Source organism: Amphiprion ocellaris, chromosome 19 (assembly GCF_022539595.1).
Source record: "Amphiprion ocellaris isolate individual 3 ecotype Okinawa chromosome 19, ASM2253959v1, whole genome shotgun sequence".
NCBI classification, from domain to species: domain Eukaryota; kingdom Metazoa; phylum Chordata; class Actinopteri; family Pomacentridae; genus Amphiprion; species Amphiprion ocellaris.
Window position 1 is genome coordinate 3,731,346 of NC_072784.1, and position 27,078 is coordinate 3,758,423.

Below are 27,078 nucleotides of genomic sequence, written 5' to 3' on the forward strand. Positions count from 1 at the left end.
GTGTATCTACGAGTACAACAGACACACAATTAAAAACATAAAATGGTATTAACAAATGACACGTGCCAATTCTTTCCTTTAGTCAGTGATAAGCATATTTCTGTTTTATCATTTGTTCCAAAAGGTAAGGAAGCCCAAAGAAAAAAGAAAAAAAAACTTTAACATTAGCTCTCTTACATTTCTAGCAAGTCATGACAGTGAGACGGTAAATACTAGCAGGACCCTGAAAATAACAGTGAAACTTCTGATGAACATAAGAACATAAGAAGTTTTACTGATATATATGTAATCACAAGATATTTTTAGGATTTTTTGGAAAATTTTTCTCATTTTTTTGAAAATATTTACAAGAATATTCTTGTCAAATTAGTTTTTTTTTTTTTTTTTTAAATAAAAATTTTTAAGGGAAACTTCTAAGGAATTACTGGAATTTTCTGAAGTTTTTGCAAAATTTTCAGAAATTTGATTCAGATTCAGGAAACTTTATTTAATTAACAAGGCACGTAGAGCAGGCAGTGCAACAATGACGTAATATTTAAGAAATAGGGTAAATATATGCACAAATCTATAGCAAGTAATGTAGGAATAACAATAAAAAGAGAAATAAGACAAAAACACAGCTTGGTAACATATTAGTGCAAATATGTCATACACAGTGCAAATACGAATGAAAAGTAGGATTTTTTTTGCTGAATTTTTGTATTTTTTCAGACAAGGAAGCAATACTTTTTTGTGCCCGTAAATGAAGACAATAGGAGGGTTAAAGCTGATTCTGATTCTGCTTTGCGGGTTGTGATGTGTCCTTACGGTACGCTGCGTGTTTTTGTCGTCGCACTATCGGGTGTGTTATGGTAACAGGCGACGTCACTACGGAGCGAGTCACGCCCATTGAAAAAAAAAAAGCCCCGAGCCGTGAAAGAGAAGGTATTTATTTACTGTGGTTCGCTGCTGGAGGCTGGAGCTCATCCCTGACACCGCAGCAGCCCGGGAAGACACACTTAAACACTTCACCAGACTCCTCTCAGAGTGTTTTCTTCCTCTCGTTGGACGTTTCTTCAGTTTGAGCGCTGAAATTTGGAGGAAACAAGGTGAGAGATGCTCAAACATACAAACAACAAAGTGTTTACTCCGCTAACGTCGCGTGGGTTAATATCAACAGCTAGCTAAAAGTTCTCTTGTTTCTTAAAGTAGCTGTCAAGTTTTACTTTAAGTTGTATTAACAGTGCGAAAAATTCACTTTATTTGACGTTATTAAATATGTATAATGGTGAAAGTGGGGCTGCTGTGCTGTCCAGGTTGCTTTCTAACTTCTTTAGTTTAAGTTTCACAGTTTTTGCTTTCCATTACGGATTATGTTTTCCTGGCGCTCGTTTCCTCAGAAGGTGGAGGCACAAAAAAAGCAGTGTGAGCCAGTCCTATGTGTGTGTGTGTTGGAGCTTTTGTTCAGAAGCTTGAAAAAGGGCTTCCTCTCAACACCACCCCCCAGTCTGAGCTAATGAAGTGCTGGAAGATGAGCTTCTGTGGGAGTTTAAGAGCTGCAGGATGTTGCCAGTATTTATCTGAGGCTCATTATTGGAAAGCTGTGTTTGTGTGCCACACAAGAGAGCAAAGGGTGGAGGGAAAAGCTGTGTTTTGAGGCCTTGTTGTTGGTAGAAACAAGAGAATCATCAGGTGGTGTTGTGGGCAGAAGATGAGTTCAAGTCGGGCTGAAAAAGTCCCACATTTGTAATGAGTGGAAGTGACACGGTTTCAATCAGGATGTGGCTGATTCTTCCTCAGATCTGCACACGCATTAACATTTCTGACTTTAACAGGCTCACTGAGGGCACCAACACTTGCATGTAACGTGTAATACTGCATGTTTTAGCTTGTTCAGGATTGAAAACACTTTATGCCTCTTTGAATGAGAAAGTCTTGTACTCGCACTGTGTGAAATTCTGAGATTTCACTGCATATTTTCATTTCAAGAATGCGTTTTTCCCCCTAGCAGACCAAAATGTCCTTGGTCAATTGTATAGATCACTGTTATTCATCGTGTCGGCATGAAAAGCTTCTCAAATGTAGAAATCATGACATTGCTTCGAGTTTTATAGCAGAAAATCTTATTACCCATTTAAAATAACAGCATTGGAACCATTGGGTAGCAGTCACCTTGACGTGAAGATTTACCACAATGCAGCCGAGTCCATGACTGTACATACATATTATACGCTAACATTTATGGGATTTAAGCAGTTAATAAATAAAAGATATTTTTCTGTTACACAGGAAGTTATGTAATGCTTTCCTCATCAGATGTAAATTAAACTGAGGTTTTCGAACGTCACCAGACCTGAATGATTTTGGGAAAATATCTAATTGCAATTTTTCTGACAAATATTAAGATTTGCCATCAAGTTTTAGTTCACTGTGCATTTTAAAACACATGCTGGAGCATCACCAATTCAATTCAATTTTATTTATATAGCAGAAATTACAGTTCAAGGGCTCAGTGCATCAAAGAGCAGCCTAGGTCTATAGCAGCGTAACTAAGGGCGTAACTAAAGGACGTCAAAGAAGAAATCAGTTGTGCCCCGTACATGCGGACTCCAAATGTTCCCCTCAGGGTCACCCGAGTCAGCCCTACAAGCTTTGTCCACCACCGTGAGACACTATCAAAAGCATAACTGTCACAGAAGAAGGTTTACATGAATTTGCAAAAGTGTTAACACAACAGATTATACTCCGGATCAGACATGTTGCATCATTTTGATTTGAGTTGAATAACTGTTCACACCTAGACATCACTGTCAATTCACAAAGAGGCAGCAGCATGTTTCCCCTTTTCTGAGGTTCTCCTGAAGTTTTCACACCATCGGCATTTGGCTACACTGAACACGTAACATCTATGCAACCCATTCGCAGAGCAGACATGATGCAGAATGTATCTTTTTCATCACTACACCTGCAGGGCATGTACGCTGTTGTTGTGTGAGTCACAGGCAAATTAGGCAGGTGCCGATCTGCTGTTTTGGCTTTGCTGTTTCTTCAGGTTATGGAACCAGCACAGCGCTATAAAAGTTTTTGCAAAGTTTGTGTAATATGTGTAAGGTAGCTTCTACAGAGGACAGTCGACTAAGTAAGGGATGAAGTTTCTAAGCAACTGTCAGCTGGGGCCAAAAAGAGGAACAAAACCCCAAAGCGGTATCCATGTTTGGTATAAAGCAGTCATTTCCATGATACTGGTAGTATAGTAGTATAGTTCTTCACTTACATCGGAGTTCCGTTTCTTCGGATCGATGTAAGTTGATTTTCGCCGTAACAAAAATGTAAGCAAAGCCGTTACGTGCATCTCTATTGCTCAGTTTTTCTGAAAAGTCATGAATACCAACGACTTTCATGCATGTATGAATCATTTTACTAGAAGATAACAGAATATTGTAACGGACTGATATTGTTGTTGATGTTGGGGTTTCAATGTTTATTGTTCAGTTCCAGATTTACCTGATGTCAGTGAACATGCCATGTTTAGTTAGCTCACCTCTGATTGGCTGAGAGTCAGCAGTAGAGAGAGCTGCTTTTCATTAAACAGTAATGTGAGTTAATGTATCGGCTGTCGGGCAGCTCGTGTAATACAATGTCACTGCTTTACATGACCCTGCAGAAAATCAAGGCCAAATCATAAATGACTTTCTGAATGTCAAATGTGCTGCTCACTGAGCCGTTGTGCCACTGTAAAAGCCCAGCAGGTTGTTTTTTATGGCTGGGCCTTTAACAGCTATAAAACCAGGAGATGGTGCTTGTTGTGAAGGCCTTAGATGTTGTTGTGCAATATGATCTGCTGTAATAGTCCCTTGTGAGCCTGGCTGTCGACAATAAAGCACTGACAATGAGAGGGAGAGGGGGAGAGAAGGGGAGGCAGTGGTGTGAGGAAGTGGGAAGACAGCGGAGAGAGAGAGACTATTTGGATGAAGATATGTGGACTCCTCAACAAATGGTTGCAATAACTGCCTGCACTATTCTGGTTTCAGACCTTATTTTTTTAACATTTCTGACTGTGGCTGTCCAGATGTGCTTACATTTTGCCACAGTGGCATTAGCGATGATGTTGGGTCATAAAGTCTGGCTTGCAGTCTCCCTCCCAATAAATTCCAAAGGTGCTGAACGGACTTGAGGTCAGGGTCCAGTACGAGCCAGTCAAGTTGTTCCACACCTTACTGGGAAGAGCATTTATTTATGGAGCTGGGTTTGTGCACAGTAGCGTTTTCCATTTTCCCTTGAAACAGGAAAGGACAAAACACAAACTGCTGGATGAACACAATTGTCTAAAACATAATTACTCTGCCAAGGAGGCGGAGCCTTGGCAGAGTTATGTGACGATCTAAATTGGTTTGTCTGTCTGTGTGAAACATTACTCAAAAACTGACTAACGGATTTGGATGAAATTTTCAGGGAAGGTCAGAAATGAAACGAGGACCAAGTGATTAGATTTTGGCAGTGATGCGGCTTATAGTCTGGATCCAGAAATTTGTTAAAGATTTCTGTATCATTGTGAGATAGCGGCAAGGCGTCATTGTAACTATGACAACAAGTGAACACTACATCAGCTGCCTGCTGACGATCACATGGTTTCGATCCAACTACAAATCCACTGCTACGGACTTGTCGGGACTAATCCTTTGGAAATCAGAGAAGGAGCAATTGATTAAATTGTGGGGGTGTTTCCGAGTTTCCACAAATTTTTTCAAGATTTCAGCCGTTGGGAATGATATGACTGAGCAGCCTTTGAGGAGTACTGTGCTCTCTGAGTGCTTTTCTTGTTGTGGTCTTAGGATTTCTCTGAGGCAAACAATGGTGGGATTTAGAATTGCTCACAGGCAGATTTTGTTAACCTTGGATAAAGCCAGGTATTTCCACTAGCGTACAGTGTTGATGCTGGGCTAAACTAATGGTTGTAGTTTTGCATTTACCACAGTGACATCAGCATAGTGTCATCTTCTTACCAAACTCTCAGTAAGACAATCTATTCTCAACTTACCATAATACTCTATTTACATCAGCATAACACAAAGAAAGCAACAAATTCTGACATTGGACAAACTGTACTGAGGTCATGTCCAATATCTTGAAACAAATTTCTCGTTTATCCATTAAATGATTAGCTGCTTTAAAAGCAACAACTGACTGAAGCATGTGACTGTTTGATCACTAAGCTTGTTTATTTTGTGTGTGTGCAGAAGGCAGAACCAGTCGGCAGTAAAAGTGATAAGAGGTTTGAAGAGAAAATATGGAGGTGAAGCCGGAAGATAAAATAGGATAAAAAGAAGCCAGTTGTACTGTTGTAGCCCGTCCGTGTTTATTCATCTCTGTAAACTGTGTGCACAGGACAAATGCATGTGAGTTTATTGCGTGCTGATATAGGCGAATTCCATCCACATTTATGAAACACGACTTGAATGACTCCTGGAGGCATATCAGTGCTTATCAGTACATCACTCCAGGTTACACCTCAGGAAGTATATGGGAAGGGACATTAAACGTACCACTTTGTTGAACTGCTAATCCTTAAAATTTGCATGCAGATAAATGCTCATTTTGAATAAACTTCAGCTGCAACTGTGTGCGTTTGAGGTCCTCACTAACACGGTTGGCTTCTTTTGCTGTGATTCTCTTGGGGGTAGCATGAGCAAAGTTAGACAAGATGGCTCAATCCTTGCCTCTGCGTGCCAGCAGCATGGTTTTGTTGAGAAATGAAGTTACAAAACAAAAAAATCCCGTTAGCATGAAGCTGGTCAGTAATCAGATTTCTGCTTACAGTGTCAACCAAACGAGTAATGTGATGCTGCACCCTGAGGAGTTGTTTTCTGTTTGTCCCAGCAATTGGAGTGACTATGCAACAGGCTCTGTGGTAAGAGAGCACTATTTTAGCTTCAGTTGAACTTTGCATGTAGTTATTTTTGACTTTTGGATTCACCGCTTTATATGTTGATCATTCCTTTGCATTTGTGCTCTTATAAAACCTCATTAGAGATCTGCGTCCAACATGTGTCTGGTTGGGTTTCTATTAGTTCTTATAGCAATTAACTGATTGTATTAATTCAGTTAAGTTGAATTTTATTTACATAGTGCCAATTACAATTCAAATTGTCTCAATACTTTACAGAGCCTATATGCCTGAACCCCCAGCGCAAACCCTAAGGCGACAGTGGCAAGAAATAATACTGCTGGGTACTTAAAAAAGCTAGTATTAAATAAGTTACTTGAAGTGTACTACTGACAGAAAGTCAAATGGCATCAATGGAACCTTCACAGTACTGTTTAAAGTGTGTTAAAATTGTACTTAGAACAACTTATGTTGATGTCTCTTTCCCAAGAGAAAGTGGAGTAGAGTTTATTTGTAGTTCAATATTTTCAGGGCACAGAAATCCATTTTGTACCCTCTAAGTTAAGACCGTTTCAAATCAAAAAATGTCAGTAAATGTTATGATTAATTGTTTTGGTCAAGAAAACCAAACTAAAACATTTGCAAAATTCAGCTTCAACCATGTGATGATTTGCTTAATTTTTCAGTTTTGTATTATTCTAAATGGAATATCTCTAGTTGGACAAACATTTACAGACATTATCTTCAGCTCTGGGAAATGTAGACTTCTAAAGGCCTCTACACGCTGTGCGATTTTAACAATCTTATAAGTTCACAGCTTGCTACGCTGTAAGACGTCAATCTAATAATCTTTGGACACAACGTGAAGTTTGCTCTGTGCAGATTTTACGATGAAAACGCAGCTGAATCTCAGCCTACGATGTACGTGAGTCGGCGTGAATGCGTAAGAATAAAATTTCACAAGTGTGCCCCGCAACAATATGGACGCAAGCCATGGCCGTTCATGCTTCGTCCTTTTTTGTCCGGCTGTGGTCCGAGCTGGAGGACTCGTTAAAAAGGCTTCTGCTGCCACAGCTCTATTAGGCTATATTCTTTGTTTAAATCCCACATATTTGTTTTGATGCATTTTTTTGCCGCAAATCTTCTATTTGGGTTTAGCTCCAGTGTCGCGCTGATCAGTAAGTCATTTCATCCTGCATTTCTATTGGTTAGTTAGTTGTTGTAGGTTGCAGCAGCAGTAGCATTATGAGACGATCACCCCAAATTTCTGACACTGTCAGAATTTTATTGCAGCTTGTCATTGGTCGCAAGACCATGACAACGACTGTCCTTGAACCTGTCTCAGTGCGACGTAGGACCACCGATTTAGAGCCAAGACCAAAGATATCACCACGATTCTCTAAAGATTGTTGTCTTTAGTCTGGGACGGCTGAAAATCGCACAGTATGTAGTGGCCTTAACATATCATAAAAAGATTTAGTTTTATTTACATATGACCCAAAGTGTTACTAGATCCTATGCAGGGATTTAACCAAATACTGACGACTTCACAATTCCTGAGTTGCTGAAACTCTTTCAGAATTGTATATAAATACATATACATTGCAGAATAAGATTTATTCATTTACGCAAGTGAACTCTATTTTGTATGAGCTTATTTTCGACTACAAGCTCCTGCCACATTTATTTAAGGGAAACGTCTCATTTTGCACTTGTAGCCTCGAGGTTTTTTAACTGTACAGGTGTTGTGTAACACGGTGTGAAAGAGGATCTGCTCTGTAAACATCTATGCGTAGTAAAGTACGTTTGAGCTGAGAGATAGTTCTCTATGTACAAGACGAGACAGGACACACAAGATCATGTTGCATTTTTTGTATGAGGGTTGTGTGGGGATTGCTTGATTTGTTTGCTGTCTGCCTCAGGTGGAGTATAAAACATGCCGCCTGCTCAGAAGTTCCTTGATGATGTCTTCTTCACCATTTAGAAAACAGTTATTCATTTATAAAGTTTCTGCTCTGCTTTATGGTACAGTTGAATGTGGGATACTTTAAACAAAAGTTTATTATAAGCATCTTATCTCGGTTTATTTTAGTGTGGGTGTAGTTAGCTGGAGGAAATATTTTCCCACAGGAAGCAATAAATCAGCGGTTTAAGTCCAAACTGTCAGAAGCAATGGATGTGTGTTTCACTTGGAGAACGCTGCATTGTTTGGGGACCCCACAGCAGCATACGTCCCGACAAACGTCTCTTTTACTCTTTTGTTTTCTTTGTCTTTCCAGCCTAAACACAGTTTGTCTTTGTCCCTCACTCTCCCTGGCCTGCTTTCTCTCTTCCTGTGTTTGTCACTCTGCCTACTCTCTTGTTTTCAATCATTCTCTCTGACAACACATGGAAGGATGCTGGTTCTCATCTCTGCTAACTGCTAATAGTAAGAGATGTTCTGATCATTGCAGTTTTTAATTGATTGGTAACAACACAAATCTGAGTTTGATCCTTTGCTTGTGTCTGTTGTCACACAGGAATTGAAAATTTGAAGAATTTTGTGAATAATCCCACCTTATCAATCAGTAATTGACAAATTTGTAATAAAAATTTGGAAATTTGTCCTGAGCGGTCACATGACTGAGCTTTCAGCTTTACAGTCCGGCAGACGCATCGGACCAACATGGCTGCAAACTTTCTTTTTTATTTCAAAAACACTTAAGCGAGAAGTATTTCTGAAAGCGTTTGAGGCGAGAAATAACCTGTGCAGTAGCTGAATCTGTCCTGGTTTTAGTTCACCGACGGCTAGTTTAGACGTTTGACGAAAGTTTTGCGATGCGTCGGACCTTGGCACGCTGCAACAAATTTGCATAAAGTAGAAGCTGAGTGTACTTTATACAAATGAGCTACGGCCCGCTCTGGGTAATTGCACCAGATCGCAGCTTGAAACTTGTCACAACCGGACCGGCATACAACATGCAGTGCGTTTCAAGCTGTGATCCGGTGTGTTTACCCAGAGCGGGCTGCAGCTCATTTGCATAAAGTAGACTCAGCTTCTACTTTATACAAATCTTGGTCCGACTTATCTGCCAGACTGTCAAGCTGAACTTGTTGTCATGTAGTGGCCCGCTAGTGACTGCCCACCATGCGGGTGATTTTCAGATGTGGGAAAAAACGCATCTAGTGCCTTTAGACTAGAGCTTCAGACTGACTGTTTTCATTGGTTGCCCTCATGTGATTAAATTTTTCATTGAGGTGCAACCAAAATTTCTCACTGCTCCTTTTAGTGCTTCAGTATGAAGTATAACCGCTGGGGTTCTAAAATTACGCTGTTATGAAGACGACGCTGTGATCTTCATCTATTCTGAAAACAACAAATGAAAAAGAAAAGCCACCATGTAATAAGCTTCCTGCTCCAACTCCTCTTCTTGCAGGAGAAAAGGTCTGAGGATGTGCATGGACAACACAGCAGGGACTAGTGTGGGCTTATTACTGACTGGTCAACAGTGCAGAAATAATCTACCAGCCCTTCGGCAAACCAAAAGTGACCTGATACCCCACAGGAGTTTACTCGGTGAATGATTTGCTGTTGGCATCAACAGTTCTTACAACTGGCACATCAAATGAGACAGGAAAGCCAGAGTACTGCAGGTTAGTTATTAAAAGCAAACACCATTATTGCACCAAAACAAATCCATAAAGGCCATTAAAAACATTCAAAATGACATGCCTGAACAAATGTCACTAATGTACTATATGCAGCTTGTGCACAAAATATCACAAAGCTAACATAAAACAACAAACTGGAGTGACTCAAACCCACAGACCGGAAAAAAATTCTGTGCAAATACGTGTGAATCAAAGCACAGGGCACAGTAGAGCAGTTTAACAGAGCAGATCTATGAACGTAATGCAAAATGAGATAACACTACACACAGACAGCTGTTAATTGTCAGTTGCACCTGTGTGACCAGTGAATATGTTTGACAGATTTTTGGGTTCCCTCTGGAGCCCTGTTTCAAACAGAACTAGGATAAACAAACCCATTCTTGAGCTTCTGTTTGTTTACATATTGTTCAGTTGGCAACTCACTCTGATCCTGCAACTTGTTGTGTATTATTTTTCCTAAGATTGCTTTTTTTAACCAGATTTCACAAATTTATTGTTAATCTTGATGTTGTGTAAGCACATTTTACGTTTTATGTTTTAGAAAGAAAGATAAACTAAGGCTACATGGACACTTAAGACATGCACAGATGATGAAAATTGCATCGTTATCCCCCACGTGTCTAACTAGCTAAATGAAGATGTTCAGGAACTATATAAAAGCTGCTAAAAACCTATATAAAAGCTGCTTAAAACCTATACAAAAAGTAATGACTTTAGCTGCACAGATTTGTCTTTTGTTAGTGTTTTTACAATACAACACTGTACAGATGAGATGAAAGAAGAACATGTTAAATAACAGCTATAATAAATTACAGCATGGAGACAAAAACACTGGTTAAAGCCCCAAGAGACAGAAGTGTCCTGAAGTGCTTGTCTCTTTCTGTGCCAATGTTAATTACTTTGGCTTTGTTTCAAGTTGAGTTAAAGGAGTTTAATTTACGTGAACTCAAAGGTAAATAACAAAAGATGAGGTAAATGTAGTTTGATCAAAGGGCATGCTTTGACTGCTCACCTTTTCTTGACTAGAAGAAGCTGCTTGAATAAATCATCGCCTTGAGTGAAGTACTTCTTTAGATTTTTTTTTTCTGATGTGTGAAATGAATCACCCTTATCTATATGCAAGAGATGCATAGATTGCAGCATCCCAGGTTAATCCTAGTTTTGATCATATTCACAATTTGGTGTTTACAAAGAGGACAGAGAATCTCATTATTCATATCATTGTATACACGACAAATACTAGTATCCCTGTTATTGAATACTGCATGCTTTAGTTCAGGTGCCTGTGATGTTTACAACACAAACTGCTCTAACCTGTTAGTCTAACCTGGAATTACCTAGACTGTAGCTACTGAAACTGAGGCCACAATGAGAACTTATGAACGTCAACTTTGCAAGGAAGACGAGAGCGTAGAACAAGTGAGCTATGGATGCAGCTGTGACTGAGAAAAGCATCTTTTTACCAACTGTGTGGCACGGTTGAACTTTTTGTAAGACTGGAGGAAACAATTGTAGGAGCAGCAGTTGTGTTACTAATGAGAGCGGCGGTAGTGTTGTACAAACTGGGCAGTTGTGGGGTATAATTCTGTTATGACACTTTGGTGAAGCTGTGCCTGTGTGGTTGTCGGTGTTGGTCAGAAACTGAGATAAGATGTGTACATGCAACAGTAACCCGGTTTCTTTTGGAGCACTCCAGCTAGCATAATCTGGTTTTTCAAAACCAGACTCATAAAACAAAAACGACAAAAGAATGAAAAGTGATCAAAAATTATTCCAAAGATAATACAGTAAGTCAATACTTGTAAGCAACCAAACATTGCAATACATGGCATTATAGTGCAGATATGCAATATAAAATACATTCTATCAGGAATTTACTATATATTAATAAAAAAAGATGACATAAATATATATATATATATATATATATATATATAGTACAATTTGATTTGTTGGTATGAAAAATTTCCACGAGTAAATGAACTCTGAGACATACTGTCATTTTATCATATGTCATTTCTATTGGAATGAAAATACAAGAACAATATGATTATATTTGTAAACTAGAGTCTCCAAGCTTTTATATGATGTGTAACATGTTATTGCCGTGAGTGAAATGGCTACAATAGCTATGTCAATTTTCGGTAAAAAAAGAACTGAAAAATTAGTATAAAATATCGCATTAACGTAGTGTAAAAAAGTACACTGGGAATGAGTTATTTTACTGTTACCATCATAAACTGAATACTCAAGGCCATGCAAAAGCAGTCATAGATGGGGCACTTTAACCCCCCAAAACCATTGTTAATAAATAAATAAATAAATAAATATAAATATATATATATATATATATATGTATATATATACATATAGTTTTTTTTTGTAATACCATATTCATTACCAAACAGGTGTCATTTATGCTTAGTGTAATTGCCAAATTACACGATAATACATGATAACATCATTTTACAACAGAACCTGCCCACATCAAGCCAACAGAAACTGTGAAAATAGTTCTAAAAAGGACACTGTTTTTAAATTTAGCACAACATTGTGTGTTCATGTGATGTTTTACCTGTACTCATAGTAAAACATTGCTCGGGAGAATGGGTTTTTAGCTAGTCACTAACTGTTGGTTTGGTGCTGTACAGTGACTTGTTGGAACTTTGTCTTTAAAGAAAGCTGCTGTCAACACAAAAGCTTCTTATGCCAAGGAGAAGCTAAAGTTTTGGACAATAATTCAACAATTCTGAAATTGAAGCAAACTATGCAGCTTCAGTGTTCAGGATAGAATTGTTTGGCTGGAACATTTCCATACAGCGAGATGAGCGCTGTTATTAAAATGGATAATCCTCCTAAAAAACTAGCAGCACAACCATAATCCTCTGCAGAACTTGAAATTTTCAGTGTGATAGGTTGCTTGCCTGGAGGTTGTTCTTCCCACAGCAACTGAATGGCCACTGGCAGCCTTTCACCTGCGTCCTACATACAGTTTAGGTGAGACATACAGTGAATGCATGTGTTTTAAGTATGGAAATCACTGGATCCAGTTTTTCTGGACCTACACATGCAAATGAACATGACGCTCCTCATGTAGTCAGGTACGGGGAACGGGGCTGCTGACGTGAATCAAAGAGTCTGATGCTCATCAGGGCTGTGAGTCATCAAATTGTAGGACCATGACCATCTTTGACTGTGACACATGCATACTCAGGGCCGCTCCCCCACCCACCCAAACACACTGAGAGCTCCGTATAATAGGCCTTCTGTGTTTAAGGTTAATGCTGTCTGCCTCCAGTTCTCAAGAATGGCAGCATAATACATAAAAAGCAGATCCTCTTATACTTTGTGTCGGTGCATAAAAGTCTCCGATGACACAGCCCGGAGCTGTTTGCGTCCCTTGTCCACTTCATTCATTTCAGCTGCGTAATAACGGTGACGCCACAATGACTGGGGTCACCATCAGCTGAAAAGGCTCAAGGCACTCTGAATCCACAGTAATAATGCAGCGCAGTGCGGATGTGAAAATGTGACGGTGGTTTATGTCAGCTCCTGCTCATTTTAAGGGTTGAGGAGGCTGCCAGGTTTGTGAGATAACATTTTTTTGGCGACTTTTTCATAGTAGTTACAGTGATTTTGTTTCAAACCTTTAACTGGCTTGTATATATCTGCAGTGGAAACTGTTCTTATTTGTGCCCTCGCATGATTCTTTTTCTGGTGCAGGAGCTTATCATTTTAAAAAGGACTGAAGGGACGGAGCCACAGTGAGGGATCTCAGCATCCCTGATTAAGAAGTAGTTGAACTTAGCTCTTCAAAATGTCCCGATTATGGGTTGAGCCGTAGAAACGATGGATTCCACATTTCCAAGAGGCAACTTAGAAACACCTTTTACTCGACTTCTCCTGCCTAATAAATGCCAACGTTTCAAACCATACACTGCTAGTCCACATATTTACATATTTACTGGATAAGAGTGGCATCAATCTCCCAAATTAACTCTCAACAAGAAACTAGACAAGTATGTTTCCCAAAATGTTGGACTATTCCTTTAAACAGCTGAGTCTCATTGCTGAATGCTGCTTTTAGGCCAAACCAAAGGCAAGGCATCTTTATTTGTATAGCACCATTCATACCCAAGCAACTCAAGGTTACAGAGGCATAGAAATACATTTAGAAAAGAGCATTGAAATTAAAATCACAGCATAAATGCAACATATTCAGACATTAAAATTAAAGCATTACATTAAAATTGACATTAAAATCAGTGAAATAAAACAAAGCTAAAATGATTATTTCCAGACTGGTATAAAAAGGAAGAGTAGTAATAACTTTTACTCTCTTTTCTGCTGAGTTAAACATCTGTTGCTTCGTATTCAGCTCACCTTACTTCCATTGCCTTTGTGTCACCTCGTCCTCATTGACATTTCCTCTCCTTCCTGTTTTTACCCTGTCATGAACAAGGAACTGAGTGAACCTGTGAGAGAGCTGTTGAGAGGGACAAATAACAGAGAACACAATAAAGGATGATGTAAGACAAGGACTGGGGTGAAGAACAAGATGGAGCAGCAGAAAAAGACACTGAACTTGTTAAAAGTTCCAGTTCTTCACACGGTCGTCCTATCTTGACAGCTCGTTTTTTCTTTTCAGTTGAGCACGCTTGCATCTGTCATTCTTGGGCTCTTTAGCTTTAGAAATGCAGTCTGATTTGGTGTGACCTGATGTTTGCAGATGTGTGTCCTTAAGCCCTATTCACACGGGATTAGTATTAACTTGGGATCAGTGGTGATTTGTAATAATTGTGGATGACGTCTGTGATATTAATCCCGTGTGAATCCGCCATGTCTGTAATTTTTAAAGTAAAAAGTCAATCGCAAATTACCTGCCATATTTCACCAAACACCGACGTCCTGTGATAATACTAGTCCCATGCGAATCTGCATCTCAGTGATTGGAGGGTATTTTAGTTGTGGTTTTTTATTGCACGCCTTTTTCTACCTCTTTCTCGGTTGAATTATTGACAGCATTTTAGGTGCAAATGCAGGAGTAGACCGATACACAACAGGACCATTCACAGAAACGACAAAATCAGATCAACAGGAAGAGGGAAATCTGGGAGGATATAGAGTTGAATGAAATTACCAGAGATCCCCAGGTAACACTAATCCCGTGCAAATAGGACATTCAGCTTTTTTAGTTTCAGACAGCGGGGTGGTTGTGGCATTACAAGAGCATTTCTTTTTTGCCTATTTCCTTTTTTGTGTCCTGATTGGTTAAAAGGTGGACCGATAATGTTCGAGTTCTGCATCGATTCCTTGCTTTCCAAATGATAGCATAAAAGCTTTTGGAGTTGGATTCAAAATCTGCCATTTCACTGCATCTGACTGTACACTTCTTTTTCTCCGGGTCTGTGACTGTTGTGTCTTTTCGCTGTTTGTTCCCAGTCGTGTCTCTATGTTTGTGTTTTTTCCTGCCGCATCCATCAGTCAGACCTCAGCAGCACGGGAGGTGACAGGACTACTTCCCACTAATTATATGATTTTCAAACCGCAAATAGACACACTGTATGACACGCCATACACATAAGATACGAGCACAGCCAGGCGTTGCATGTGACGTAAATAAAAGTGATTGCTGTTTGTAGTGTGAGGAGTGAACAACTCAACACTGTGAAGTAGCTTCAGGCAATCGTCTATTTATTATCTTAGGTAACGTGTTGAGCTGAGGATATTTAAGGAACTCATTCACATCATACTTGTGCCTCATAACATGACTAATTATATTCTAAACGGCTTTGAGGATATTGTTCATGCAAAAATCCACCCAGTCAATAAGAGGATGGTGAGGAGCGGTCAAGTGACGTGGTTTGACCCATAGTGATGCACTGTGTCAGTCTGAATGGGGTATTACTGAGCTTTTATGGTGTTGATCGGAGGATTTTGCTTTGTCTTCGAGCTAACCATCATCAAATGTAGCTTACGGATAGGAGACTGCATCAATCTTCTCATCCAAAGCTCAACAAGAGAGCAAATGTTTATTGAAATTTAGAACTATTCCGATGAAGCAGACTAATCCAGGTGCTTAGAGAACAGCACTAGCAACTTGTCTCTGTCTTCCCATCTGTTCACCCTACCAGTTCTTCTACTTTATACCTAATTACACACAGCTGTAACTGCTGCAAGTATGACATATATCAAGTGCAGCAGAAAACCTCTCTGTTTCTGTACTGCACAGTCTCTGGGGTGGTTAGGACAGAAAATCTATAACACAGTAGCAATACGTACTACTCTTGTTGATTTAGAAATGTCAAGGACTAGGCCTTTAGAACTGTGATTGCTTTCTCTGTGAATGCGTCTCTAGATGAATGGGTCTAGTCTTGTAGAAGATGCCTCGCTGAAACTCTAAACCAGTGAATGGAGCCGAGATGGATTCATGAAAGGTTTTATCCTGCCAGTGCAGAGACGGTGGTCATACAATATAATGGCCTCATCACGTGAACGGCGTTTGTCTCAGCAAAGGTTTGTGTGTGTGTGTGTGTGTGTGTGTGTGTGTGTGTTGGCCTGAGAGCTAATGTATGCATCTATACATGCATGTGTGTGTGTTGTGTCCCACTTGACTGGTATTTGCAGTGTCAGCGGGGTCTCTGGGTGATCCAGAGGGTACTACCATGGAAAGTTCCATAGGACGCAGGTCTAATCTGGCGCTGTGTGTGAGAGAGAGGCAGAATAACAAAGAGTGTGGCTATTGTTTGTGTTTGTATGAGAGGCAGAGAGGTAGACAATGCTGTGTTTATACAGGGGGAATTAAAAAGAAAAGAAGCAATTTATTTGGTATTTGCCAAAGCCCTCTGATATATTAAAGTAAGCATTATTACAGCCCCGGCACTGAGACAACTATAGCCTGACCTCATATCAAAAATAATATTCTGATAGCATTTTAATTTAACTTTACAGGCACTCTATTCTGCAAACATTATGGGATATTTCCTTCTTTTCCTTGACTCTTAAACTCTTAAATCTCAGTATGATGCTTAAATGTAATTCAGTGCATCCTTTTGCCTCTGTTTCCTCTAATCTTTGTTTCACTCCGTGTCTCTTCTCCTCTACCAGTCTGAGCCTTCGGGTAGATTTAGGTTGAAGCCACACTAATACGTTTTAATTTTAACATGGCAACAAAAACAATCTGCTCCCGGACTAGCGTTATAGCTCAGCAACAAGCTCGGCAATGCATGTCATTTCTTTTTAATACGGAATTGTAAGATTGTGGTAGAAAACACCTGGTAGTCAAGGGTGATGTCTTTGTTTTTCCTCCAGATAAAAGTAATGAGACAGGAGTGTGACGAATCTGGGAGCTACAATTAAATCCAAATCAGAAAGCAATTATGGTCTGTGTCATTTTCCCCAAAAAGTCTCAGTTTCTTTCAGTGCAGATTTAAATGCCCCCACAGTGTTTAGACCAGTTTAGCAGCCTTTGTAGCATTTTAGATTTCTGTCTTTCTACAAGTGCTTTAATTTTATTTATTTTATTACAACCCATTCATTGCGGCGCTGGAGATGCTGTGCTTCTTCTTGTTTTTATAACAATGACAATAAAGAACCTTTGAGCAGTTCTTTTTTTTTATGTGAAAATGTTTTAGGTTTGGATGTTTCCTCACTGTATGCGAGTCGATTTGCATGGCCAAAAAAAGTAAAAAAGCACTATCAGTTTCATTTTCCACAATGATACATACACATTTAGTCATGTTAGTACTGTTTGACGTCTGGTTTTATCTCTAACATTCTAAGTGTCACCGTTTTGAGCTTGAAATGCACCTGAGCTGCCACTGGAGGAGATTTTCTCAACCTATGATCAGTGTGAGAGCAAAACAGCTGACAGCGTGTGACATCAGGGGTTTCTATTGCTTCAGATATTCTCTCTGAGTCATCATCATGCATGAAAATATCACCAAATTCAAAGGAAAGGTGTTGTTGCATTGCATTGTCTTACAACAGAAGCAAAAAATCATGGAAATTGTGATTCATGTGAGCAGGAATGTCAAAAGTTTTCATGTTCTGAACTTTTTTATGCACCTACAAACTTTTAAGGCAGACACAAAATAATACAATATTCACCATGTGGAGTCTTTTAACATTCTTAAAAGCCTTGTGGGGACACTACCTTTTCTTATGTGTTACCTAATAGGATGATTAGGCAGCAGCTTTTACATCATGTCTCTGAGTTTACTAAACAGATGTGTTTATGTGTCCATCTGTGGGAAGAGTGTTCTGCTTACAGTTTGTGTGCACGGTTTACTTTTATAAACACACAAACAGACATGCTGTCACGTTTGACCTTGCACTCTCCCAGCCCCCATCTTGAATTCCTCACATTAATGCTCTTTAAAAATTAATCATGCATCTTTGCTCATCAGAAGAGTAACACATTACACTTCTCTTTACCTTCCTCTCTTCTTAGTCACTCCAGCTCCATCAGGTGCCTCTGAACAACTCCAAATCTTCCACCTAACCTTTGTTCTAAACCTGCACCGTTTAAAGCCTATGGATTAACTTATTATGCACAATGCAAGAACACAAAAATACGGGAAGGCACATTCAGTAATATTCAATTTTTTTTAAAAAAAGGTTTCTTGTTTATTTGTGTATCATGTATCTGTTTTATATAACTTCTAAATTTCGTACGGTTGTTACCTTGGCCAGGTCTCTTGTAAAAGAGATTTCTAGTCTCAGTGGGACGTCCTATTTAAATACAGATTAAAAAATTAAAAATAATAATAACAGTTTGGGGAGGGTTTATAAAGCCTTAAAATATATCTAAATAAAATAACTATGATGGCTACTTTGTGGATTTTCACCTGTGCCGGGGGGTGGGGGGGTCTGGAACGTAACCTTCGCTATAGATGAGGGACCACTGTAGACAGATTAATTAATGAAAGTAACTGTTAGCTGCAGCTCTGGTTGTTAAAGTTTGGATGAAGACAAACCTTTTCAGAGTCAGAATCCTTGAGGGGCCCCACCAATACCACACACCGTACTGAGGTGAAGTTTCAACTTGTTTTTCATACCATTCGGGATCAGCTGAAAGCCCTGCGATCTGACAAGCTACAGTATGCTTGGGAACATTTGCAATAGTTTGCAGAGTTTAAAGAAAACTGTTCATGGTTAGTTCATTAAAACATGCAAAACCATTATTATGACCTTTTAAAGCAGCAAGTAGTAAGGAGACTAAATCTGTACTCACCTTATCGTGTTTCCAGGCCTCCCTCTGGTTTTATCTCTTGCTTATCTGCAGTGTTTCCGTTTCACTTTCCTACGCCTCTCTTCTTGTAGCAACCCAGTCTCCTTCCCTGCTTATGTTCTCCAGCAGCTATTTTCTCTCTCCTCCTTGTAAGTTTTATGTAGTCAGTAATTTTAGTCATATGTGACATGACAGCAAAAAAATCATCTTGAGTGTGTGTTGACATGATGTTTATTATTTTGGGGTGTTGCTCTTCTCATAGTATAAACAGAAACTCGAAATGTAAGTGTGTGTTAATGGTTGATCATAAGGGAAGCACGCTGTCCAGACAGGCTGTGATTGCATTAGTCTCATGTCTATTGAGTTAAGACGGATCAGATGCTCTCTCTGCTCTGTGTGCTCAGACCCCTGCTGGCAGTGTGTAGCTTTATCTTTATCAAACAAGCCGCCGTGTCCTGAACAAACCTCCCTGAATAAACATACAGTATATGTAGATCTGAAACAACTCTCACCTAGAACCACAACAGATAAGAGGCAGAGTCTTTGGAAACATGGTGCCGCAGTTTTTTTCACCATTAATCATCTGTCGTGTTCTTGTATTTCTGGTTTGTCTGCTCACAGTTGTTACAGTGATTTAAGACACTTTTGGTGGTTTTGCCTTTTCTGGCGGCTTCCAGAATAGTGTTTGTGTGCTGCTTTTTGGGTGCATTGTGCTGCTATGCCATCACAACATTGTTTTGTATTGGGATTTTTTTGGAAACCTTGAGTCCTTGGAAATTTTTACACTGAACTGCCTCAACCACCATTGCCTAAAACTGTGGAGTCGAGTGCAGCTGACCAGTGACTGGAGCCAAAGACAACTGACGCAGCAATTACACAGTGACGCAACAGAAACAATTGTTACAAAGGACTGAAGCATTTTAGGAAAGAGTGTGTCGCTTTAAAATAATAATGATTATGCTGACTAATTTCCGCTGCAGTAACGTTCTCTTTACTTGTCTTGCAAACTTTATCATCACAGGAGTTTAGTGTTTATAGTCAGACTGCTGTTAAATTTCACACTTCCTTAGGTACAGCTAATGCTAACGTGATGTTAAGCAGGTACAGTTTTTATTACGCAGTGTCTTAGTTTAGCGTGGTAGCATGCTAGCATTTGCTAATTACCACTAAACAGTAGAGTTGAAGAGAGCTGTGAGCACTTCACATCACACTTTGTCATTTGATCCTAGTGTAAAAATATTTATTAATGCAGCCTTACGTTTCTGTTTTTAGAGCACTTATCACGTAGCTTGAGCTGCAATGTTTTGTTTTAAAAATTGGGTTCACATGTAGTCGTTTTCAATCCTTGTTTTTGGAAACCTAGAAAAATCTTCTTCCTTTCCTACTTCTACCTTCTGTAGAAACACTGAGGAAATACAGACATTGAATCCAGGTGTTTTCTGAACTGCCCTCAGTGCCTTTTTATTCTATTTATTTAACAACCCCCCTTTTTTTCTCTGTATTCCTTTTAAACAATATGCCAGTAATGGAAAGAAAAATTCAATGGAGGTTTTCTTTTCTGCCTTTCCCTAATTGGTTGGCATAGCTGGTGATGTAATGGCAGATGATGTAAGTCCCGGGCTGAGGTGAATGAGAGGACTGTTCTCCATCTCTATCAGGTCGCAGCGGCACCGGACTGTCCTCAAATTATTGTTGCTATGGCAATGTGGGGTTTGAGCCTTCCACCAGCCGGTCACTGATTTGGTGTTATTTTTTTGGAGGGATGGGGGGTATTGTGTGCTTCTGGGGGGGGATTGAGAAAGACGATGTCCTTAAAGAAACTCACGCTGACATTCTATGTGCTCTAGCATTAAGCAGAGAGTGAGAAATCAGGGGAGATGACTAAATCTTTTTTCCTATCCTTCATTTCCGCAGGTGTTTAACAAGCTCTGCCGTGCTCCCTTTTGAGTGACACCCCCTCCTTCCTCCCCACCCTTTGACTCCGCCTCTTCAGACATGTCCTCTCGGGCCACACCCATCCAGGGGTCTCGACCCGTCGACCCTCCGCTGCCCTCTGCAGGATCCCCACGTTCTCCAGGTAAAAGGCCCATCCAGTAGCTCATGAAGTTTTTTTTCTCCACTCAAGACATATAAAAGAGGAGCTGGAATAAACAAATCATGTCAGCAGCAGGACATGTCGTGAATCGAATCGAGGTCATAAAAAAAAATCGGTTCGAACCAAACAACGGACAGATGATGGAGCTGTCATGCTTCATGTTAAGTGACATCATCGTACAACAACAGCTCTGAAGCAAGAATTTATCATTTTTGTTAAATACCCATTGCCTCAACTCCTCTCTCCTCATGTCTCTTTCTTGCCTCCTTTGTAGGGATGTCCGATATTGGCTTTTTTGCCAATAACCGATATGCCGATATTGTCCAACTCTCAATTTCCGATTCCGATATCTACCGATATATGTGAACTATTTAAGTAATTTTAGGTAACATCACATATCTGCTGTCGTGGAATTAACACATCATGCCTGATTTTATTGTGATGCCCCATTGGATGCATTCTCAAATGCAACAAGTCTTTCCAAATGAAAACTTTGTCTGTGCAAAATAAGAAAACTACTTGAACTTAACTTATGGTAAAAATGCCATTTTTATGCCCTTTTTTTTTAAAATTGTCTCAAACAACAGTTCACACTCTCTCTCCCTCTATGTGGCCCGCGGTCCAAAACTGGCCCCACCAGAGGGTCCAGTCCGGTCCGCAAAGTGTAAAAATTACAGAGAAGACATTAACTGCAGATTGTAAATATGGAAAACTATAAATTTGAAATAATTTCTGGATAAGTTGTTTTGATCATAAAGTAAAATACGAGATTGCTCATTTTTCTTTTGTCGCTTTGTGTCTCATTTTTGTAATATTTTGTCTTGTTTTTGTCTGAGTTTTGTCATTTGTCACATTGTCGTTTTTTTTCTTGTTTTTGTTGTTTTGTTTCCTCTTTGTCACGCTTGTATTTTTTGTCTTATTTTTCTCATTTTCTGTTTAGCTTAATTCATTGTTTTGTGCATCGTTTTGTGTTTTTTGTCTTGCTTGTGTTGTTTGTGTAATTTTTTGTCTCGTTTTTGTCATTTGTCCATTTTTTTGTTGCTTTGTAACTTTTTTGCCTAATTTTTTGTCTCTTCTGTTTTGTTTCATGTCGTTCGTCTCATTTTTTGTTGTTTCGTTCTTGTCATTATGTGTCTCATTTTTGTAATATTTTGTCTTGTTTTTGTTGTTTTTTGTCTTTTCTTGTCCGACTGTTGTTGTTTTGATCATGGCTAAATGTTTTGTTATTTGTAGACACTCTGTGATCTGTAAGTTGTAATGTGTAAATGATAAACTGAAACATGTTACTGCTGAAATTGAATTTATTTTTCTAAAGAAACTTCAGGTAGTTCATAATATTTTGTTCATTAAATGTGAACATTTGAAGAGCAATGAAAAAATTTGGAGTTTTATGGTATAAAATGCTGTGATTTTACTGGTCCAGCACACTTAAGATCAAATTGGGCTGAATGTGGCCCTTGAACTAAAATGAGTTTGACACACCTGCTCTAAAACATGCTCTACTCTAAATGTGAGCTTCTTTCTGTATTCAAAAAGTCTTGAAACTAACATTTGAGACCATTAACTTGCTATAAAAATGTGTACTGAGATCAAGTAAGAACCTGGGTAATTTTCTCAAAGGCTTCTATTAAACCGCACTTCTTATTTCAATCAAAGGAGTCGCCTCATGCTGGCTTTTAGAAAGAACGCAGGTTTAATTCACTTCCATGTTGGCTTCATTTTTCAGACCCTGAAAATACGAACATCTTTTATTTACAGTCTGTGGGTTTAAATGAATCTATATTTCTGAGACACTTTCAAGTTGAAGTGCTCAGCCATGGCATTGGATGTTTATTTCACTCATGATGCATCTTCTAGCATGTACAAAACACCATATGGGCATGTTGAGAAGGTACGAGGAGGAGGTCTTAAAATGCAGAGAAATCATTATAGCACTACTACTGAGCCACTAAGACAGCTGTTAAAAGTTATATTGGGACATGCTTTGTGACTCTACACATGGTACTAGTGTAACTAAGGCTGTTTTTTTTGTTCCGTCAGAGTCCCTGTTGCCTCCAGCCTGCAGACAGAGAGACCGCTCACCTTCCCCCATGAGAGGCTACCTCATCCCCAGCCCTCTGCCCACACGCAGAAACAGGACCTGCTCAGCGTAAGAACACACACTTCCACTGAAGAACTAAACGAGATGAAACAAGCCAGTGAAACGAGTGGAAACAGGGCACTTTTCCTTTGTTATTATAAGCAAAACTGGCATCAAGTTTTTCATTCATACAAAAAATCCTGCTATAGTCATGTCCTCACTAATATCAACCCTCCTGTTGTCATCATTTACGGGCACCAAAATAATATTGTTTCCTTGTCTGAAAAAAATCCAAAAACTCAGCAAAAAAATTCCCCAAATTTCTGAAAATTTGCACAACCTTCAGGAAGAAATTTCCAATAATCCCTTAAAAGTTTCCCTTAAAAGAGGAGTGTTTGTAGTCATTTCTGCGTTGTCATGTGTACAGAGATATTCTGTTAAAACACTGGTTGAGTGGACAGATTTATTTTTTTAAATGTAGGACAAAGATATCCATCTATTAGTGTGTACAAGGACTATGACGCTGCTTGGGGCCAGCTTGTTTTCAACAGTAGAGAGTTAAATATTTGTATTATATAATTTCTACTTTATATGTTCATATTTTATTTCAAACTGTCGGCAAGAGATGAGCAAGAAAGCATGCATGCTGTGTATTATATGTGATTGGCAATGCATGTCTAATGCCTGCATTTCTCACAGTGTGTAGAGCAGCATCCAGTAATGAAGTCTAGTGTGTCTATTTTTATATGAACAATGTTACAAATTCCTCAGCATGATGTAAAAAGGGTCACTCTCAGTGGTGAAAACAAGAAGAATTGTGACGGGATTCTGCAGTTTACACTCCTAACTCATCCAAACAGCCTATTTTTAGTCATGGGTTAAAGTAATGAGTTGATTTTGATCAGGTTGGACTCTTTCTCACCATCGTCTCTCGTCCCTCCTGCTTTGTAGGACGGCTCGGGCAGCAGAGGGTCCGGTGTTTAGTGGTGTGTGTAAATATTTTTCCCGCTCCAAAGGCCACGGCTTCATCACGCCGTCGGACGGAGGCAAGGACATCTTCGTCCACATCTCAGAGTAAGTGTGTGCCCTGAGGATGAGTGAGTTTGTGGGTCGGTCGGTGAGTAGGAGCGTCCTGGTCGTTGGGGGGTAGTGAGTTTGTGTAGGAGTGAACACACACAGTGGTTCATTGATGTTTTGTGTTGCTGATGGGGTGTGTCTGAGGGAAACACTGGGATGGCAGTAGCTGCAGGAGTGTGTAGGAGGACAACAGAATATCTGATGACCTTCATCGCGGTGCCTTTGTTATCACCCACAGGCTAAAAACACGTAGACGTCAGCAGCGCGCACATGCTCACAATTAAACACCTACACACACGTTAAATAAAGGCAGCACAATATATGAAGGACAACAGGACAGAATTCAAAAAGTCTTTTTGTCCCCCTCCAACTGACCAAAAGGAAAAGTGAGAGTCATGTAGTATTTAACATAGTATTTAAGGTAGTTTTATGGCTTCGTTTAAATGTGGTTTAAATGTGTACATTATCTCTGTGCTTTTGCACATATATATTTAATTTAACTTGTGGAGCATTTCCTGGAACATTGTCATTAACGTCATGATTGTATGAGGTTAATATTTTGTGCTGTAGAGTGCTGCTGGGTTTACATAACAGAATGTTTGGATTATTATTTGTTGCTGAATACTTATATGAGGGACAGAACCATGAAGCTATTCATTTATTATGCAGAGGAGCTCCCTAACATTTACCTTTTGAAGGTAGTCTGCTCTTCAACAGTTCCTGGAGCTGCTCTTTGTGCTGTTATTATTCTAAATTAAATACCCTTTAATTACTGAAAGACTCCTCTGGCTTCGTGAATTTAAAAAATGAGGTTACAAACCTTTTGTTACTGTAGTTAAATGTGGATTCTGTAAATATTTTCAGCACAAGGAGTCAGTAAACCTTCTAGCTTTCTTAACAGTTGATGGGTGTTTATGTTCAGGTAAATTAGATGCTTTGCTCTGTGACTAGTATTTAAAACAGGATTGTCAAACTCATCTCTGTCCAGATTCCACATTCAGCCCAGTTTGATCTCCCAGTGAGCTGGACCAGTAAAATCACAGCATAATAACCTATAAATAATGACAACTCCGAATCTTTACTTTGTTTTAGTGCAAAAATGACATTCTGAAAATGTTCACAGTTAAGATATTATCTTTTTACACATTATGGACAACCTGAAATTTCTTAGAAAAAATAAATTAAATTTCAACAACATTCAGCCTCAGTTTATCATTTACACATTACAACTTCCAGATCACAGAGTGTCTACAAAGGAACACAACATTTAGTCACAGCTATCTGGAACTGAGTGATACAGTATTTTACTTTGTGATCAAAATGACAAAATGAAAAAAAAAAGACAAAATATTACCAAAATGAGACACAAAATGGCAAAATATGACACAAACGAAACGAAACAAAAGGGAGACAACAAATTAGACAAAAAAGTTACTAAGCGACAAAAATGGATAGAAACTGCACAGTTAGTCCAGCACCAGAAGGGCAACAGGAGACAAATGACTTGAGTGCATGGCTTTCACTTTCCCTCTGCTGATTTATAATTCATGAACCTGTTTCTTTCTTTCCTTGGCCGTCTTCCAGCATCGAAGGCGAGTATGTGCCGGTGGAAGGCGACGAAATGAGCTACAAGATCTGCTCCATCCCTCCCAAACACGAGAAGGTCCAGGCGGTGGAGGTGACTATAACCCACCTGAACCCGGGGACCAAACACGAGACCTGGTCGGGACACGTCGTCAGCAGCTGAACGCCGTCCTGGCTGGGGGCAGGGAGGGAGGAAGGGAACAGACGTATAGGAGAAGGTGGCAGGAAAGGAAGGGCAAAAGGGAAAACTGGATGTGAAAATGGAGGGGTGGGCAGAGGGAATGTTATCAGCTGTGTCTGAGGGGACAAGACTGGCATCTAAATCTCAACCATCTCATAACTGACTTACAATGTGGCAGCCTTTCTTTCAGAAATAGTCGACTATATTTTGGGAAAATGCGGTTGGTTTGAGTGGTGTTTGAACAGATTTCTGATTGATATTTTTCATAGAAAGACCTCACATTCTTGCTTAGAATTGTAGAGCTCCGTGTTGAAATTTGGTCATTTGAAAACTGGATTTACAGCTCTGATTATTAATTTCCGGGAAGTCTCCTCGAAGGTGCATTTGGCAGAGTTTTGCATCATGAGACATTGAAATTTAAATTGACAGCGTTTGTGAATAAACCAGCCGTTGGTTGCGGAGGAGCTGGTGTGGTTCCAGCACCGTGCAGTTATTTTCCAGGTATACTATGTGTGCCTACTTCTACGCCGAGAACTTACACCTCTGTTTGTGCCTACTTATATCCATCTATAATCTGTATTTGGTCATGTTTGGGTGGCTATATAAGTGAATTAAAGCATTTTCAACTGGTAAATCCTAACGTTTCTGCATTTTGTTTTCATACTTTGATATTAATTTTTGGAAAACTCTGATAGGAATTCTTCCGAAGTTGAACCTTATCTTAACCTGGATGAATTATCTTTTTTTAATTTATTTTTTTAACTCTCCTGTTGTCCTTATTTAGGGCACCAAAAAATATTGTTCTCTTGTCTGAAAAATATCCAAAAATTCAGCAAAAAAATTCTCCAAATTTATAAAGGTTTGCAAAATCTTAAGAAAGAAAATTTCTTAAAAGTTTCCCTTAAAAGTTTTATTTTTTAAAAAAATCCCCAAATTTGGCAAGAAATAAAAATAAAAAAATTGGAAAAAGGAATTGTAAATATTTTCAAAAAATGAATAAAAATCTTCCAAAAAAATCCTAAAATATCTATCGTGATTCCATATATATCAGTAAACGTTCTAATATTTTCTTTGAGAACATTCACATAAAAATCAGCCAAATCCAGTGAAATTTGCTGGATTTTGGTTGATATTTTTGTGAATGTTCTTAAGAAACATTTTTAACATTTCTTTTTTCCACAAAAAAAATGTTCAAAGATTTCCCCAAAATGTTGAAAATGTGGACATCAGAAGTTTCACTGTGAAAATATATATTTTTTCCACATTTTCAAACTAAACCGGGTCAATTTTGACCCTCAGGACGACACGAGGGTTG

At 39.1% G+C, this 27,078-nt stretch overlaps 1 protein-coding gene across 1 annotated transcript; it reads left to right on the top strand.

The window, feature by feature from the left end:
- Window positions 1-926: 926 nt before the first annotated feature.
- carhsp1 (calcium regulated heat stable protein 1) lies at window positions 927-26,397 on the top strand. Its single transcript, XM_023266939.3, has 5 exons — window positions 927-1,088; window positions 20,661-20,823; window positions 22,882-22,990; window positions 23,873-23,995; window positions 25,583-26,397. The coding sequence occupies exons 2-5, from the start codon at window positions 20,742-20,744 to the stop codon at window positions 25,743-25,745; spliced, it is 477 nt and encodes a 158-aa protein (XP_023122707.1). The 5' UTR covers window positions 927-1,088; window positions 20,661-20,741; the 3' UTR covers window positions 25,746-26,397.
- Window positions 26,398-27,078: the final 681 nt, after the last annotated feature.